General features: G+C 27.6%; 2 protein-coding genes across 2 annotated transcripts; both read right to left on the bottom strand.

Moving 5' to 3' along the window:
* Positions 1-880: 880 nt before the first annotated feature.
* Positions 881-9,576, bottom strand: LOC145181755 (AP-3 complex subunit mu-1-like). The gene is made up of 19 exons (XM_090101125.1): positions 9,469-9,576; positions 8,918-8,996; positions 7,788-7,893; positions 7,528-7,640; positions 7,175-7,296; positions 6,986-7,064; positions 6,779-6,826; positions 6,642-6,674; positions 6,054-6,087; positions 5,832-5,911; positions 5,664-5,734; positions 5,542-5,590; positions 5,379-5,435; positions 5,218-5,284; positions 5,065-5,111; positions 4,881-4,922; positions 1,564-1,614; positions 1,311-1,379; positions 881-1,192 (listed from the first exon to the last, which is right to left on the bottom strand). The coding sequence occupies exons 1-19, from the start codon at positions 9,501-9,503 to the stop codon at positions 1,127-1,129; spliced, it is 1,248 nt and encodes a 415-aa protein (XP_089957251.1). The 5' UTR covers positions 9,504-9,576; the 3' UTR covers positions 881-1,126.
* A 2,462-nt stretch (positions 9,577-12,038) lies between these two features.
* LOC145181255 (uncharacterized) lies at positions 12,039-13,859 on the bottom strand. Its single transcript, XM_080056320.2, has 4 exons — positions 13,360-13,859; positions 13,037-13,237; positions 12,615-12,788; positions 12,039-12,359 (listed from the first exon to the last, which is right to left on the bottom strand). Exons 1-4 carry the CDS (start codon positions 13,843-13,845, stop codon positions 12,123-12,125), a joined length of 1,098 nt encoding a protein of 365 aa, XP_079912446.2. The 5' UTR covers positions 13,846-13,859; the 3' UTR covers positions 12,039-12,122.
* Between the last annotated feature and the right edge of the window lie 3,890 nt (positions 13,860-17,749).

Genomic DNA, 17,749 nt, shown 5'->3' with positions numbered 1-17,749 from the left:
ATTATCAACGAGAAAGTCACTTACAAAGTTTTATAGTCAGAAATGTAGAAAATGGTTTAAAGGTGAACTTTGAACCTTTTTTTTTTTATTGTTGTTGTGGGGGGAGGGGGGGGGGGAAAGAGAATTCCTTTGAGCTAACAGTAGAAAATCATCTTACGTTTGGCCTTGTATATATCACAGTATCGCACAATCTGTGATATACATGATATAATTTAAGTTTTTTTTACTCTCATGTTCTAATTTTTACTTTTAGGATTACTAATGCATATATATATATATATATATATATATATATATATATATATATATATATATATATATATATAAATTTCAAAGCGCCTTTTTCTTATGCATTTTTTATTTAGTTCTGTTAAAAAAGTTTTCGTCGTTCGGTTTTTGGTCTTTTAAAGGTTTACACTTCCAATAACCCGCGAAATTTGCTATCAGCCTATCTAAGAATTCACAAATGTATTGTCATATGCATTAGTTACGTTATAGTTACTTTAAAGAAGCATTAAATGAAGCATTTAATGCTTCTTTAAAGTAACTATACTCTTAGACATACAACACACAGTGTTCTGACATAAAAAGAACTTAGAAGAAAGTTGTACTAAACGAATCCTGAAAACTAAAACTTGGTCTGAATTTGTTACTTTAAAGAACCATGCCAAATAAATAATTAGGTAAAAACTATATTACCCATTTTTTTTCATCACTAAATAAGCTCTTATTAGAATTATATAAAATATCTAGTATATATATAAAAAAAAGAAATTTGAAAAAAAACAAACAAAAAGCAAATGAACCATTAAGTCATATAAAGGAACTACGTTTTATGAATACTCTAAACGTTTGAATAGTTTCAAGATTAGCGTGCTTCGTTAAGTAAGTTAATTCTGATATTTATCAAAGAACTAATACATTCTATCTTGGGCGTGGCACAACCAAAAACCTTTACGAAATCAACTTTCACAAAAAAATAAACAAATTGTATATAGTAAAAAAAAGTAAAAAAAGTTCTATTTAATCTCCTGTGCAATAATGCACGATGAATTGAACCAAATGTATTCGTGTTCTCGATTATACAACCTATTTATAAAGAATGGCCAGTTTTAAGTAGTTTAAACTACGTTCTTATTTGAATTTTTCCAGCTTTAGTGACATACTTTACTCCTTTGAAAGGCTTGTATTTCTAGAGGAAGAAAAAAATCGTTTTAAAAACTAAAACAATATCAAGGAAATAAAAGTAGTGAATTAGACATACTGATAATATTTTCAAAAATGAACAAAAGTTATTTAATCAGACTTACTTCACCATATATGTCCAAACGATTTATTCGTAAACCTGATACTGCATATTGGCCAATACGATATTCAAGCTATAAATATATTTTTCATAAAAAACACAGCTGATGAAATAATCAAATGACACCAATCAAAAACAAAGTTTTTAATTTAATAAGGGGAATTTTACATCAACATTTAATTTTAAGAGAAAAAAAAAAAAAAAAAAAAAAAAACGGAGCAAATTTATCTCCTGCTAGAAAATTGTAAAAAACAAACGTTTATAACAGCAGAATCCTCAGGAGTAGAAGCACCAGTTACGAGTGTGATCTAGATATAGTATAATTTTGAATTGCAGTGGCCTGCGTTGGACCAGTAAAAAAATATCACAAAATATCTTGATAAACATATTCTCGTTTATCCAGTTTATTTCAAGAACTAAACATTTAAGCTTAAATATTTGGCATTTGATTAAAATACATAAATAAATTAAACGTTTGGCTATAAATAAATTAAATATTTGGCGTGTTCAAAAAGTCTTAGAAATTTACCAATATTCTTTGTTATATCATAGTAACATAAAAAAGCGTGTTATATCCATGTAGTCTAGTCTCCACCACACCTTATGACAACTTTACTATAGCTATACAAACGTTTCAGTTCCATTTCAAATCATCAGCTGGTAGTAAGTTGAACAACTGCAGCGCGGCCTCCAAAATTTCCTTTACACACGTAAAATCATGTTGTCGGAGAGACTTCTACAAATCTAAAACGCCCACCTGTTGCATTGGTTTAGATCAGGGCTATAGGCTAAATGACTGATCAATGTGTCAAGACGTCGATTGATTTTATGTTTTTTTATGTTACTATTATGTAACATTATAAGAAATATTGGTAAATTTCTAAACATAAATATAAAAAAAAACCCATCAATTTTTTTTTTACATTAAAAACATTTTATTTGTAAAACACAATAAATGAAACACAGAAAATTTAAAAGAAAAATTTAAAAGAAAAATTTAGCTAATTTACTAACAAATGAAAAATTAACTTTAAAGTAGGAAAAAAGTGCTAGCAAGCCATTTCTCAAAAACAGATGTTCAAATAGTTCGTTAGATTTGAATTACTCGGGTGATTTAAGGCACGTCTGGCTTTTATTAGTGTTCGGTTGTACCAATATACATTTCTTATGAGCATAAATTTTTTTGGCACACAATTCACTAAAATGAACGTTACCAGGCAAAAGTTGTTAAAAATTAAAATATTCATTTTTTACGACGTTATGGGTTATGACGGATTTTGTCTTCTGAAAAAGGAGAATATCTATAAAAATAAACAAAATGATCTCTAAGCACAACTTTTTCAGTAATAATCAGTCTAGTACACTTTGATAATTGTTATCTTGTTAAACTTCCGGCGTCGCCCCTTTTACAACTAAAAGGATCGAACATCGTTAACGACACTGAGCAATAAAGTCGATAAGCGTATTTAACCCTTTCCTGACGCGTGACTCACACCACAGTGCATAAAATCTGTTTCTAAATGACGTGTGAACTGCCTGGAGGTTCTTCAATAATTTTAAATTTTCCTGAACATCTATATGGGCTTAAGAAAACATTAAATATATCTGAAATAGGAATAATTTCTTAAGTTGATACTTCAAACCGTTTGTCACTTGCATTTATAGATCGATCAAAAATTAATTTTGAAAAATGGCTAAAAAGCGAACAAGTTATACTGATATGAATGAGATCCTTGATATTTTGTTTGATGGTAATGATGTAGATAGCGATACTGATATTGATTTTTTTTGTTTGATCATCACTATAAATCTTATTTAATATTAAAAACTATATGTTTATGAATTTATCTGTTAATATTTTAAGATTAAATAAGGAAATTATATACTTTCGTTTATTCAATGTTATATTTTCGATCACGTGACTAATTTATTAAAAAAAAAAATACGAGAGTCTATTCTCTAACAAAAAAACAAGGTCTCGTTTGTTATATTCTGACGAGTAGTTTTTTTTTAATGGCCTTTCAATTGTTCATGGTCCAAATTCGTTATTTTACGCGCAGTCATATAGATGTTTTTAACTCAGTCGCGAAAGGGTTAAGGCTATTTTTTTTGTCGGGTGAAACCATGTGATCAAACTTACATTTTTACTTGACAATACCAGGTTGTGATCAAATAACAAATGTTGAAAAGCTAATAAAGAGGTAATAACTTTGGGAAATGAGTCTCTTCTGCCGTTGGTAAAAAAAAAAAAAAATTATATAATGATTAGTAAATAAAAATATCAGTAACGAGCAAACAATCTTATTTAGCCAATCTTACATACATACATACATACATACATACATACATACATACATACATACATACATACATACATACATACATACATACATACATACATACATACATACATACATACATACATTATATTGTGTGTAAAATACAAGGTACTGGATTAATACTGACAACTTTTTAATCATTGTTTCTCATAAGACAATGAAAAATAAATATCAAGCACTCTTTAGTAAGCTATTATCTCCTAATTGTTAGAGTCAAAGGTTTGGATGTAGCCTATGCTTGGGGTAATAAAAAGTGAAAAAATATATCAGGATAAACATACACCAGGGTCGACCTTTAGCCTTTTTGTGTTATAGGCGAGTAACAAATTTCCCCTTAAAAAGTCAAAGGACTTTTATGGGGTATTCTACTATGTTTTTCCTATTTCTACCGCGCAAATTTCAAATTTTGCAAAAAAAAAAAAAAAGTAAACAAAGTTGAAGAGGTTTCGAACATTAAAATTCGATAATCATTCCGATGACACTTTTTTTTTCCGATATCATATCGGTATGATAACGAAATGGAAATGAAACGATACGCAGACCCTTAAACTAAACTGTTTGAGTGTTTTTATATGAAAGCTGAAATTTTAGGAGGCCTAAAAGAAATCCATCATTCTCAAAAAAAGAAAAAGTATGAAGATTTTTAGTGCCAGTTCCTTCACATTCGTATCGAAGAAAGATACTTTTACAGAAAATATAGTAAATTTTCCAATTTCTTCCATAAGAAGATATTGGTTGGTGAACCAATAAAGGCATTTCTGAGCAGTATTCTCAAAATGCATGTAATATTTTGGAACCTCAAGTTCAATAAGAACATACACTTTAAATAGGTAAATATAAACATTTATATTTAATAAAAATAAAGTACTATTTTTGTTAAATATGAATGTTTATATTTACCTGTATATTTTTATCTATCATCGGCTGTTTCTATAAAAACAATATCGGCCTTTGAAAACGGTACACTTAACGTCAAATTCTTAATGCGATTAATCCCGCGAGGTGAAAACACGTCACACGCGTTTAAACAAAAATAACACGAAAAAAAACGAAATTTTCTCAGACTGGCCTTGAATCACCCGAGTAATTGAAATAATCATTTTAACTGTACTGTTAAAAATCGTTCTCTTGAACAACCGAATCAAAACTTAAGACTTAATATCTGATAGTGTTAAGTATGTTAAATTTGAAGGACTTTAAAATAATTCATCTTTATGCAATAAATCTTAACTCACATTTCCTCTCAGATTTGGTAAAACCTTTTGAATTTTTCCAATCTAAAAAGACAAATTTAGAGGAACAAAAAATAGATTCATTAAAAGATTTATAATGAAAACGTTAATGATTTAAGTAACCATGGGGTTAAAAAACAACATCCTTTAGATAAACTTTGAATTGATAAAGCATCAAAAAACTTACATCCCACTTGAGAACTTTTTTGACTGGATCAAATGATATGCTACCAACTGCAAAAAAAAAATCTTTTGAAACAAAGGGAATATTACCACAATTTAAGACGAAATGTCGGACGAATTAGTAGACACAAAAGATTTCAGGTAGAAAAATACTGACCACTAGGAGTAAGATTGCAATCAAGAACCTGTTGAGGCATTTGTATGGTAGCCAAACATTTTTCAACCTAAACAAAAAAGTTAGAAGTTATGAGTTTCTTTTTTTGAAATGAGTTATTTTCCATGATCCGAATGGAATATTTTTAACAAAATATATCAAACCGTTTTTTGTAGATTAGCCTTTTGTCCTATAGTTAAATCAAAACGCCCTGTGCCACCCTGAGTAAACAGTAAAAATGCAAAAATAAAAAATATAACAAACTCCTAAGAAAATTAAAATTAAAGATGAAAAACAAAGAAAAAAAAAAAAGAAAAAGAAACTAACCGAAATAAATGAAATCTGAGACCTTACATAAACTGGTAGTTGAATTTGTCTAGATAAAAAAAATTAGATAATTCCACTTTTCAACTTAAAACCTTTAAACAATAATGTTTTAGCTGACTAACCCTCCAGTAATGTGATAAGAGAGAAGCCTGAATTGACCATCAGGTGGGATAAATGATAGAAGACGCTCATTCTGTAACAAGAATATTATGTAACTTAAGGTAAAAAAAACACTTGTAAAATTTCATGTTTAAATAAACTTTAAAATGGATATAAAATAACTATTTCACCTCCCATCTTTTTAACCGTACAGAAGGATGAAAACTGACATCATCAAGTAGACGAGGATTGATCAGTGAAAGAGTGAGATCTGTGATGAGTTTTATAAATACAAACATAAAAAATAACCTTTAGCCTTGCATTTAATTTTCCAAATATTTTTGCATAAGCTTAAGAATACAGCAAACATTTTAAAATAAGATAACTATATTTTATTGAATTATTCAACAGACCTGGCATTCCAGAAAGACGAGTGAAGGAGTCAATCTGAAAGACAAAGTTTAAAATGTCAGTCATTTTTACATTCTATAAAATAGTAATCTATGACTTCCATAGAATACCAAAATGCACTAATTTAATTTTCATTACTGGATGCTAGGATAGGGGGAATGGGGGATAGGGAGAATGGAGTAGGGGAAGGGGTGGTTGTACCTTTAATTCTGATAAAGCTTTAGTAAATTAGTTCCTTATGTTTAAGCACAACTAAATATTATCAAAATGTTTTAATTCAGTATTTCAGCTTTAAAATTTTTTCTCTTTAATTCATTTTTAAATTTATAGTAAAAAGTCAAAAATAAAGTTCTTTTTATAACATATTCCACAATTAATGAACGTAAATATTTAATGCTCAAAGAAACATTAAATATTACATAATACCTATCTTCTAAAACAACATACTAACCAACTTTCATTAAAAACAAACGATACTTTTCTGATCACACTTTAAAAACTTAAAAAAAACCAGGGGGCAGTTCATTTTAGTTATAATTAAGAATTTTACAGGAGAAAAAAAAAACAAAAGTTGAAGACTCAAAACCTACATATGCATTAATCTCCAGGTTGATAACAGTACCCTAAAAGTAAAAAGATTTTTTTGAATAAAGTAACATTACTTAAATTCAGGTAACTTAACTTTTTCTAGTGAAAAGAAAATTGTAAGCAAAAAAAAACAAAAAACCTGTTTGTCGATTATACAATCAATTTCTTCAGTGATGTCAAAATAAACCTGAAATTCAAATAATCACTTAGTATTCAGTTCTTTAAAAAGATAAGAGAGTTGGAGAGGAGCAAAAGTAATGATCAAGGATATTTAGTTTGATTTTAGAATATACACACATATATTTAAATATTTTAATGTTATTAAAAGATAAAGTTAAGCATTCACTTCATTATTTGCATATTTGACTCCTGATCTTCTCCATGGAACATTTGATAAAGAACCAGAAGGAAGCTCACTGCTGACACTAAAAAATTTTTTTTTTTATTTAAACTACATCTGTCTTGTGACGAAACACAAAAGTCCATTTTAGTTCATAAAGTACCGATTAAAAGTCCTAAAAAGGGAAAATCATACTTTGTACTTCCAGTAACAGAGTTTACTACTTTGTTTAAAATATTAGGAGGTTTGATGAGTTCTTTTAAAATATTACTCTCAGTTGCAAGAGGGAAACCATTATCCAACATTTCCTCAAGTAGCTACAAAGAAAACACATTTATTATTACTAAACGTTCTTAAAAAAGATTTAATAGCAATAAATGCTTTTAATAATTTTCTTATGAACATGTATCATTCTATTTACACATAATACAGTTAATATTTTTATTTTTCACTTTAAAATTGAAATTTGTTTTGAAATAATTTTAACAAAACTTTAACAATTTCAATAGAAAAAAATATTTTTTCATCTTAACAGAAAAAAAAAACACCTCATACACAACAACAATCTGATCTTTAATAACTTGTTCATTAAAATCACCAAAATAGTCAATGAATGTGTCTCCAACACGATGAAGGAACTCAATTACAAACAATGGTGGGACTAAATCATAACACCAATGTTAAAAATTTAACTTGAAAAAATACTTTAAAACATAAAAAATGTTATAGTAAAAATATTTAAATGTGTTGAAAACAAAAATTGTCACAGTGAGTTATAAATTCTGATGAAAAATAAATGCTAAAATACCTTCACTCTGTGTTACGGTAATAAAGTATATACTGTTTCTAAAGATGCTTATCAAATAGTGATGAGGAGTAGCTATTACAGGAGGGACATCATTTGGATCTAATACCTGTAAGCATAATAATAGCAACAATTATATATTTACAATATTTTTTACATTATTTTTTAAATTCAGTTTGCACTCAAAAACATTATCCAAAACTGAGGGAAAATGATTGCCTGATTTTCAAAATAAAAAATTACATTTATTGCTAACAAAAAAAAATAATATTTTTTTATGTTAGTAATGAAAAATTTTTTTTAATGCAATCAATTTATTAGAAGTTCATTTGAAATATGAAAAAAAAAATAATACCAACATTATTAAAAACAGTAAATCAGATTTAATATATACCTCCTCCTGCTAAGAATTAGATATCAATATATCAATATCATAAAATATTATCCTAATATCAATGTTAACATAATATCTTACTACCATGTGGCATTTGACTGTTGACTGGACATTATTTTGGGCCCAAAAGAGTATAAGTATTTATGGATTACATATCTTTAAAATAATATGTTTATGTTTGTTGTATTAGTAGGGTTCTAATTTAGAATTTTAATTTTATTTGCTGAAATTTCTCAAGATGAAACAGTATATTCAATATGCTGTTTATTGGCTATACTGACACCAGTGAAAAAACAAAAAAAATCCTCAATATATATTATTAATAGTAATTTCTTGCCTAGAGAGAAAGACTTACTAATAATTCAAAACCTATTGTATGAGAAAAAATCCTGAATAACCCTTGCTAGCTAGGGCTGAATTAATTCAGTTGATAAAAGCTTATTTTATCAGCTGACAAACTGATAAAAATTGTATTTATTTTAACTGAAAAATGCCTTTATGAAATATCTAAAATGAATAGTAAGTATGACCATTTTTACTAAGACTTCTAGAAAAAGCATGACCATTTTTACTCTCCTACTCTCCCAAAAAATCTCATACTCCAACTCCATGACTCCAACTCCAAAGTCTTATTGTTAACATTTTATTATGTTCATATTTTGGGAGGAAGTTTAAAATTCAAGGTTTTTTTCATATCATTTTAGAATTTTAGTATATAAAAACAAAAATCACTCAGTACCTTCTTTTGAGCATCAAAAAAGTAGTCACAAACAGCATGTGAAATAACACTCTTCCAATGCTTCTCAAGAAAGATTTCACTAAACAAATCAGATAAACATGGCCATTACCTTTTTGATAAAATAAAATATAAGAGAAACTTAAAAGTAATTTATGATAATCAATATTAAAATATATATAAAAAATTTTTAAATGTTTGTAAAAATCTTTTACAAATATTTGTTGAGTTGATTTGTGTAAATTGCTTAACTGATACAAATTACAGGTTGGGTTTCTTTCACAATAAAAACTTCAAGATATATTTTAAGTAATTTCTTTAGTTTAGGTTACATATTATAACAAAAAAATAATATTTTTGATATTTTTAATAAAGGACTTTAAAAAAGCCACAAACTCAGTATGTTTTGTACACTGTACAAAAATTTTTGTTGTTGTTGCTATCATCTATAGTATAGTATACACAAGTTGAGTTAGGGTAAATTGCTTAGTTTAATTTTTTAAATTTAAATAAAAAAATTTCTCGATTTTAATATTAAAATTACAGTACCATACCCAGTTGTATTTACAAGGAAGAGACTGTGAATCATTTTATTTTAAAGTTAAATTTATTAGAAAGATCTGTACTTTGTTTTTACAGTTCCCTTATGGTCCGAAAATTCCCCCTCCCCCTCCCTCTTGATTATGAAGATAAATATGCTGCGACTGCAAAATCGGTCATCTGATTTTTATTTTTCTAAGATTCTCAACAATGGTGCTGGCTAAAAAGTATATACTGTGGCCAAAGACGAACTATATTATCAAAATATAACCAAAAATAAAAAAATATAATATTACCTAAACTTTTTTATTGATAAAATTGAAATAAAAAAGGAGTCGGTCACAAGTTTTTTAGGCATTTACATTGATGAAAATATTACATGGAAGTATCATTTCGACTTTATTTCTACTAAATTGGCCAAAAGTATTGGAATTCTATATAAAGTCAGATACTATTTAAGTAAACAAAGTTTGATTCAACTCTACTACTCATTTATTCGGGCATCCCTTAAAAATATCCTGCTCCCTTAAGTGATATTTTGAACTCAAAACAATAAAAACTAAATAACTCAAAATTTTTTTGAATGATTGAAACTTTTTATACAATAACAAACGTCTAAAAATATATTTAAGAGATAATATTGGACAACATTTAGGAGATAATATTGAATAGGTAACTACGGAACAATTGGCTTCAAAAAATATTTTAAATACTTTTTAAATTGATTATCATAAATTATTTTTAAGTTTCTCTTATATTTTATTTTACTGTTAATTGAAAGGCAGAGTTTTTACTGATACAATTTTTATTTTATCTTATATTAACTTTTTTTTATCTAAGAAAGATGCAATTTTTGAAAAAAAATTATTGTAATTTGGATTAGCTCACAAAAGTTAGATGTTGTTAAATTGAAAATAACTTTATTTAGTAATGGATCAAATTAAATTTTTTCTGGAAGCAATAGCAAAAACACTTCGTCGTCATTTTTTTCTGACGATTCCCGTTATAGGACTAACTCTCTATATTCAGCTATAGCAAGGATGGATTTTTTTGCTGCTGGTACAGGGAAACATTATCAAACCAAAGATGTATTGCATGGCATGTAGGAATTGTTTTTTCTGGTGTAGAAACTGCTCTATTTTCCTAATTTCGTAAAGTTCAAATTAACTGTCGGAGAGTTATCCATTCACCACTTTGTTATACTTGTAAAATTATTTGAAATAAATTCCGTTGAGAGACAAAAACATCCCTCAAATAGAGGCTACTTTAAAAAGTCTGTAAGTATTACCTTAAATGTACACAGACCCATTAAAGCCGGTAAAAAATCAAACTAACCCACTCTAATTTTTTGAATTCATATTTAAGTGATATCATAAAACATTAAAAATTAGTAAAAGGATGGAATTAGAAAATATAATCATTGGCATCTTGATAGTGTAGTAAGCACAAAAATAAATGGCCATAGTTTTAATCAAATTTAAGATAATATTTACGGAATTTATCAACCATCTTACACCTGCAAACTGGTGTAAAAATACCTACTAGCAGGGAAAAACGTTTTTAAAAAGCAGAGCTGTGGTTCAAAGCCAGACTTTCCGTGCGCAGATCTTTATTATTAAAATACTCTCTGGCGTTTTTGGCAAAATTATAATTTAACAGTAAAATAAAAGAGAAAAATAATAAAAGAGGTGCAGCTAGCCTTTTATACCTGTATCCGGCCTTGTAATGGATTTGTTCATTTTAAAGGTTATCTATTAAAATGTTATGCTTCCGTTAGTTAAGTAGGTAATGCCACGTTTAGGGGATTTTCCAGCTGGGTACAAAACATACCCCAAGATAATCAAAATTTAGTTTGAAGCGAATGAAGCTGTTGTGATTTGGGCCAAATAAACGACTCATGAAGCCCAGCATGAAGGTATGGGAAATCAATGATTTTAAATACTAAACTGACAAATTTTAAATATGGTGATCAATTGTTTATTCAAACTGAAAAGGTTCGGGATGCATTTGACGTAAGCATAATTTAAAGCCAACTAAAAACTGAAATGTTTTAGTTTAAAATGATTTAGTTTTTTATTATGCAACTCCCCCTTCCTTCGCCATTTCACCAACACAATGATCAAATGTTAAGATTTCATATCTAGTTCGACTAAATACTTTATACTGGGACATTTGATCTAGAATATTTTGTTCGGGGACATTTTCCAAATGCGGAAAAACTGTGATGAGAGTCGGATTTACTTAATTTTATAATTTTTTTTTTCTAAATAATTTGTTTAAATATAAATTATTTAAATATAAATTATTTAAAGCATTTTTTTTAAAAAATTGAAGCTAAAGTTTTAAGTTATCTTTACTTTTAGAAAAAAATCAAAAACTTTCTACTAAAGTTTAAAATTGGAGATAGAACAAAATAATTCTAACCTTGCTGTAGTTTTTATGGTTAAATGACATTACAGTGTAATGTTTAAAGTAATGAGGTATATTTGTAATTGACTTTTATTCATGTCACTTAAATATTTTTTGTTCTTATGAACAATGAAATTTAGTAAGAAAATTAGCATGATGATTTACATAATAGCTTGTAATGATTATGTGATATATTATTTATTGATATGAGCATTTGTATAATTATGCACGTTTTAAACCCTTAAACATAATTATACTTTCATTCACAAAGGAGTTTAACAACTATTTTCCTGTTCCCTTCAAATCCTATTCGAGAGTGTTGCACCAAAATGTTGTCCAAAAAAAGAACATCTCCTTTCTGTAATTTTAGATTTTTTGCGCAATGCCAAGATTTTGCCCTAACTTGATCAATAAAATCTTCTTCGATCTCTTCGCCATCTCCATATGTACAATGATAGTGATAAGAGTAAGGAGACGATTCCGTTCTCCCTTCGTACTTAAAAAAGTTCAGAAGAAAAAAATAACAAAGATAAAACCAAAAAAAAAATTAGAAAAAAATAATAAAATAAAGAATAAAAAAAAAATATGGTGAAAGAAAAATAAAGAAAGACACAGAAAATAAATATAAAATATCAAAATACAATGTGATGCAGTTCTCAAACAAATTTTAGAGAAGGGTGAAGGAGATTGGGTTGGGAGGGAATTTACCTTTGGCTAAAATTTAGGGGAATAAATCATTTCAAAAAGTTACCATTGGATGAAATTTGTAATAGGTATAGTGATTTGAGTGGAGTTGATTAAACCAAACATTTTCTTTAGTTACGGGATGTTTAACTACTGCGTCACCAATATTCCACATTTGTAAGTCTCCATTTGGATGCCATTTCCAGTTCATATTACTTTTAGCCATAATTTTCTCAGCATCCTAGGATATCAATTAATCATAAGATTAGTTATCAGACTGCCTGTAAAGCTATTTTAGCTTCTTGAAGGTATTTACAGACTATAATTTAATAGTTTCTAAGCTGAAAAAACCTTATTGTATGGGTTAGATCCTGAAAAAGAGGGATTTATGAGTTTTTTTTGCCAACTGTCCGAGTATAGGGTGGCTGTCCAAGTAGATTATAAAATATTATAACTTAAAAACTACTTCAATAAGAATTTCAAAAATACCTCAAATGAATCGACGAAAAAGGTTCCTTGCCAACTTATATACTTTGTGTTATCTTGATGAGGTAAATTTCGAAAATACCTAATTTTTTTCTCCGTTGCTTTTTTTACTTTATCCGGTCGCAAGGCTGATAATAACTCGCGGTTAAATACGATTGGAGATTCTCCACCTTTTGTAGCTTCAGAGAGGCAGCAAAACATGATCTTAGTTTTAAAAAAATAGTAATCTTGAGTTTCACAACGTTTACTTATTGACCTTCGAATTTCAAACAGTGTAAACAAAATTGTTTAGTATTATAGAAAAAAGAACATCCTTGATTAAATACCTTTGTTGGGTAGATTGGCATGTATGACATTTCGTTGTGTGGCTCAATTGAATAAACAGGAGGATCATCGCTTGCTGAATAAACGTCTCCAATAATGGCTTCTCTGAAACCATTACCTCCCGTGTATGCAAGTGATTTATAATCAAGCGCGTTACAAAATAATGAAAAATCTTCTGGTGTGTATATCGGTAAACTCTTAAGAAGGATTGCGCTTATTTCTGGCATGCAATTGTTAATGTATTTTTGAAGCTCGCTTGCAACTAGACGCAGATCTTTTTCACTTGATGTTAGTAGCTTTAGTCCTGGTTTATATTCACTTTTTAGGATTTCGGGAAAACTCTCACTTAAAGAACCAGGCAAGAAAGGGCGGTTTTTAATTTGCGTTGCAGGAGCCGTGATTTTATTCTGCGGTATTTCCGTAAAAATTAGCCGCTTGAACATTTGTAGATTTTTGTGTAATCCACGAAGAGTTGCAAATTTTATCATTTTGTCTATAAAAGTTTATCCAGTAAAAAAAAATAAAATTTAGAGGAATAAGAGTAACACTAAGTTTTAAAAATCTTTATTTCACGGCAAACTTTTTACAAAACTTTTATTTAGATAACATATTTATTTATATTACATTTATATTCATATTATATTTACTTATATATTTATTCATTCTAACCGGACATAATTGATCAATTATTAATTAAAGATTCTGTGAGTTAAAAAAAATTTTGAAAAATCGGTTAAAAAATTCATTACAAATAAAAAAAAACAAAAAAACAGAGAAAGATAAATTATATTTGTGAAAGGATTTGAGAATTAGAAATCATATAAAAACACCTGGGGAAAACATATTGCCTGCACTAAAAAATAAGAGGTTCACAAAAACACCTATAGATTGTAATAATCATGGAGCCCCGTAAAAATGACATCAGCTGATAAAATTAGAATCATGTTAATCACATTTGAAAAAGGAGGCATAATATGTAAAAAACACGAAATCATCACCCTGAGTGGTACCATCATTACCACCTTTAGACAGGAACATAAAAGTAGTACGTAGCACGCATAATAAAAATATGAATATAATAACTTAAGTTAAGTGAAATATACACCCACAAGCAGTATCATTGACTTTCATTTCATCCATTACAGAGATTCTTGAAATTATGAATAACAGTTTAAATGCAACAGATTATTGCTTGTTATGGTCTGTCAATCATAAATTTTTTTTTGTTTCTCTTATTCGGAGCAGTATTATTTCAATAGTCGAGTTCTGAAGCTTTTTTTTTTTTATTTTGAACTTATTTGCATAACAATGTTTAATCCGTTTTACTTCTGTGCATCTGTCATGTTGAGAAAAATGATGCTATGTAAAGAGATATTTGAAAAAATAGCTGTCATATGATTTTCAAACAGAATGCTCCTAATTTTAAAAATTTCAAAAAGAATGTTCGCATAATTTTAAAAATTTCAAAAAGAATGCTCGTACTTTTAAAAACTTCAAAAAGAATGCTTGTATAATTTTAAAAATCATAAACTTCTTAAACTTGATATTATTACAACTACGTGCTTAGGAATGGTTTTTATTTGCGAAATCAACGTTGGTTCGACTGAGTAGTCGATTTTTATAACAGAATCTTACAAGTTCAAACCCTGGCACAAACTAGCTGACAGAATAATATCTGAAGAAGTTAAAAGTCTCTCGTGTTAATAGAAAGACCAACTTTTTGCATATATTTCAGTTAATTTAAAGTGGACTTGCAATTGACTAGTTATTAGTCGTTATTCTCCGAAAAAACGCTGATTTAATTCTGGAAATTATATTGTTCTTAGAGGCGTATTTATGGGTTGTCCTCTAAAGAACAGGATGTAAAGACAACCTTTTTTGGTTGGACTTGATGATTTTTCAAGTTACAATATGACAAGTGTAATAACAATTTATGTCAGAAAAAATTTAGCAATGTAAAACAGTGTTTCAAGTAATTTAACAACTGTAAGGTAAAGTGGCACCGATTTCAGGATTTTAATGTAAAACACCTTTTTTTACCGATGATCAGTTTTCCAAAAAAAAAAGGAAAGATCTATTCTCAGAAGTTAAACTATTTAACTAAAGTTCGCGTTTGAATTTGTATGTTTTTGCTATACGATAAGATTAATTCCGTTTTTATGATGTTAGAAATTGTAAATTGACTTTCGTTTCGTTTTCTTCGTTTAAAAAACTTTCGCATATTTTGTAAAACTGTTGGACTTTACAGAATTAACGAACTTCAAACGAAATTTCTGTAGATTCATCAACATTAGAAGTTGTAAAAAAAAAACGTAATTTTTTTGAATGTATGTATTTTTTTAAAAACTACACAATATAATTCCTCATACAAATGAAATTGAGTAATATATAAAAAATAATAAAAAAAAGATTTACATAACATTTGATGTCCTTTTCATAACGTGTGACGTCTTTTCTGGGAAGTAAAAAATGGTGAAAAATTTAAAGCAAAAATATGACGCATTAATAGGTTTAGTAGATTCGTCTCTTCGTAAGAGAAAACAAAAATTAACGGAAAAAAATATCAATTTCATCTCAAGTTTCAATATGTAACGAAAAGAGTTCGTATTATGTTCTTTTTGTTAGTTAGTAACTTACTCGTAATTTTACAGGGACAAACACCTTCCATAAACAGTTTGTACCATAAAAATTAGGAGCCCCGAGTAGCTACTTTTAATTTATAAGAATCTTGTCTTTTTTTTTTTTTTTTTTTTTTTTTTTGAGATATTTTTCGATTATTTATTTTAATCAAACACATATATTTCGTTTTTAGCTTGTATAATTTCTTAATGAAATATTTTATATTAGAGATAAAACAATCAAGATCGATATGTTTTCGAAGTCGAAGACTAAGCTTCGACATTGCTAAAAGTCGCGTGTTTCATAATCGTGTTTCATAATCGTTAATAGCTGTATAAAATTTAATTTTACGGTTTTCAAAATCGTATTAATTCAATTGAAATATATTTTCGCGGTTTTCAAAATCGTAAAAAGTTGCGTAAATTCGAAATTGACGTGTTCAAATTTGTTTCAAGTTTCTAACGGGGGCCAATGCTATAAACATAAAAAACGAAGTTTTTTCCGTAAAACACGAAGTTTTTACCGTAAAAAGCGAAGAAAAAAAAAGTCCATTGCTATAAACATTCAAAAAATTCTGTTTTTAAGATAAAAACTTCGCTATTAAATCCAATCTATAAACGAACCAGGGAATCGCCTTTTCAGATAAAAAAAATGCGTTTTTTCGAAAAAAAACTTCAGATAGATTTTTGATCTCAATTGTAGATATTTTCTTCGTGATTTTTAACGGCCATTGTTGGAACAACGTTAGTGCTTCAAAATCATTGAACATTCTTTGTTTGTGTTTTTATGTAGATATTTTATAGATAAAACTGAAAAGGATTTTGGTAACTTCATAATAAACTAATTAGTTAAAATCTGCATTTAATCGATTATTCAGTTCCTTATGTGCTTGGTTAACAATGCATGCATGAATTTAGGTTTTCGATAGTAATTTCGATAGTAATTTTGGTTAAACAAATTTTTCATAGTGTTTGACTAAAGAAAAGAATAAATAGTCGATAAATATGCCATGTAATACACAAACACACAACAAAATAATACACAAATACACAACAAAATAAAATGCTGTCTAAAGAACTTAAAATATTACTAGCAACTAAGATCAGAGAAAACAAAGAGGGTCTTCTTGGGAAGCTTAGTTTGTTTTAACTAGCAAACTATTTAAATAAAAATATGTATAGTTACATTATATTTTATATATATGTATATATATATATATATATATATATATATATATATATATATATATATATATATATATATATATATATATATATATATATATATGTGTGTGTGTGTATATTTACAAATGTGTATATTTACAAATGTTTTAGTATAAGTATGTAAAATATAGTATATATTAACACAATATAAGTATGTAATCAATCAATCATATATTTTTAAAAAAAGATTTTACATTCAAGTTTATATACAAATAGTTATAAACTAATGTAAAGTAAACTACTAATAGTGCTAATGATATATAACAAGGGTAATAATAATGGCAATTATTATTACCATTATTATTACCCTTGTTATATATCATTAGCACTATTAGTAGTTTAAAGTATATATATATATATATATATATATATACTTTGAATATTTTTATTAATTTAATACACTAACATTGAAAATAGCTTCTCCTACACTGTGTATAATACGATAAATTGTGTTGGTAGAGATTCCATGACAGTCTCTGAGAACATAAAAAAAAACATTTGTGCCAATAAAATGAAGAAATACCATTATCTGGAAACGTACTAAAATGCT

The sequence above is a fragment of the Hydra viridissima genome, unplaced genomic scaffold (genome assembly GCF_058129835.1).
Source record: "Hydra viridissima isolate aposymbiotic clone 2 unplaced genomic scaffold, HvirCarnegie_v1 scaffold_10, whole genome shotgun sequence".
NCBI lineage: Eukaryota > Metazoa > Cnidaria > Hydrozoa > Anthoathecata > Hydridae > Hydra > Hydra viridissima.
The sequence above is the reverse complement of the archived record's forward strand: the minus strand, read 5'-3'. Positions and strand labels throughout refer to the sequence as shown.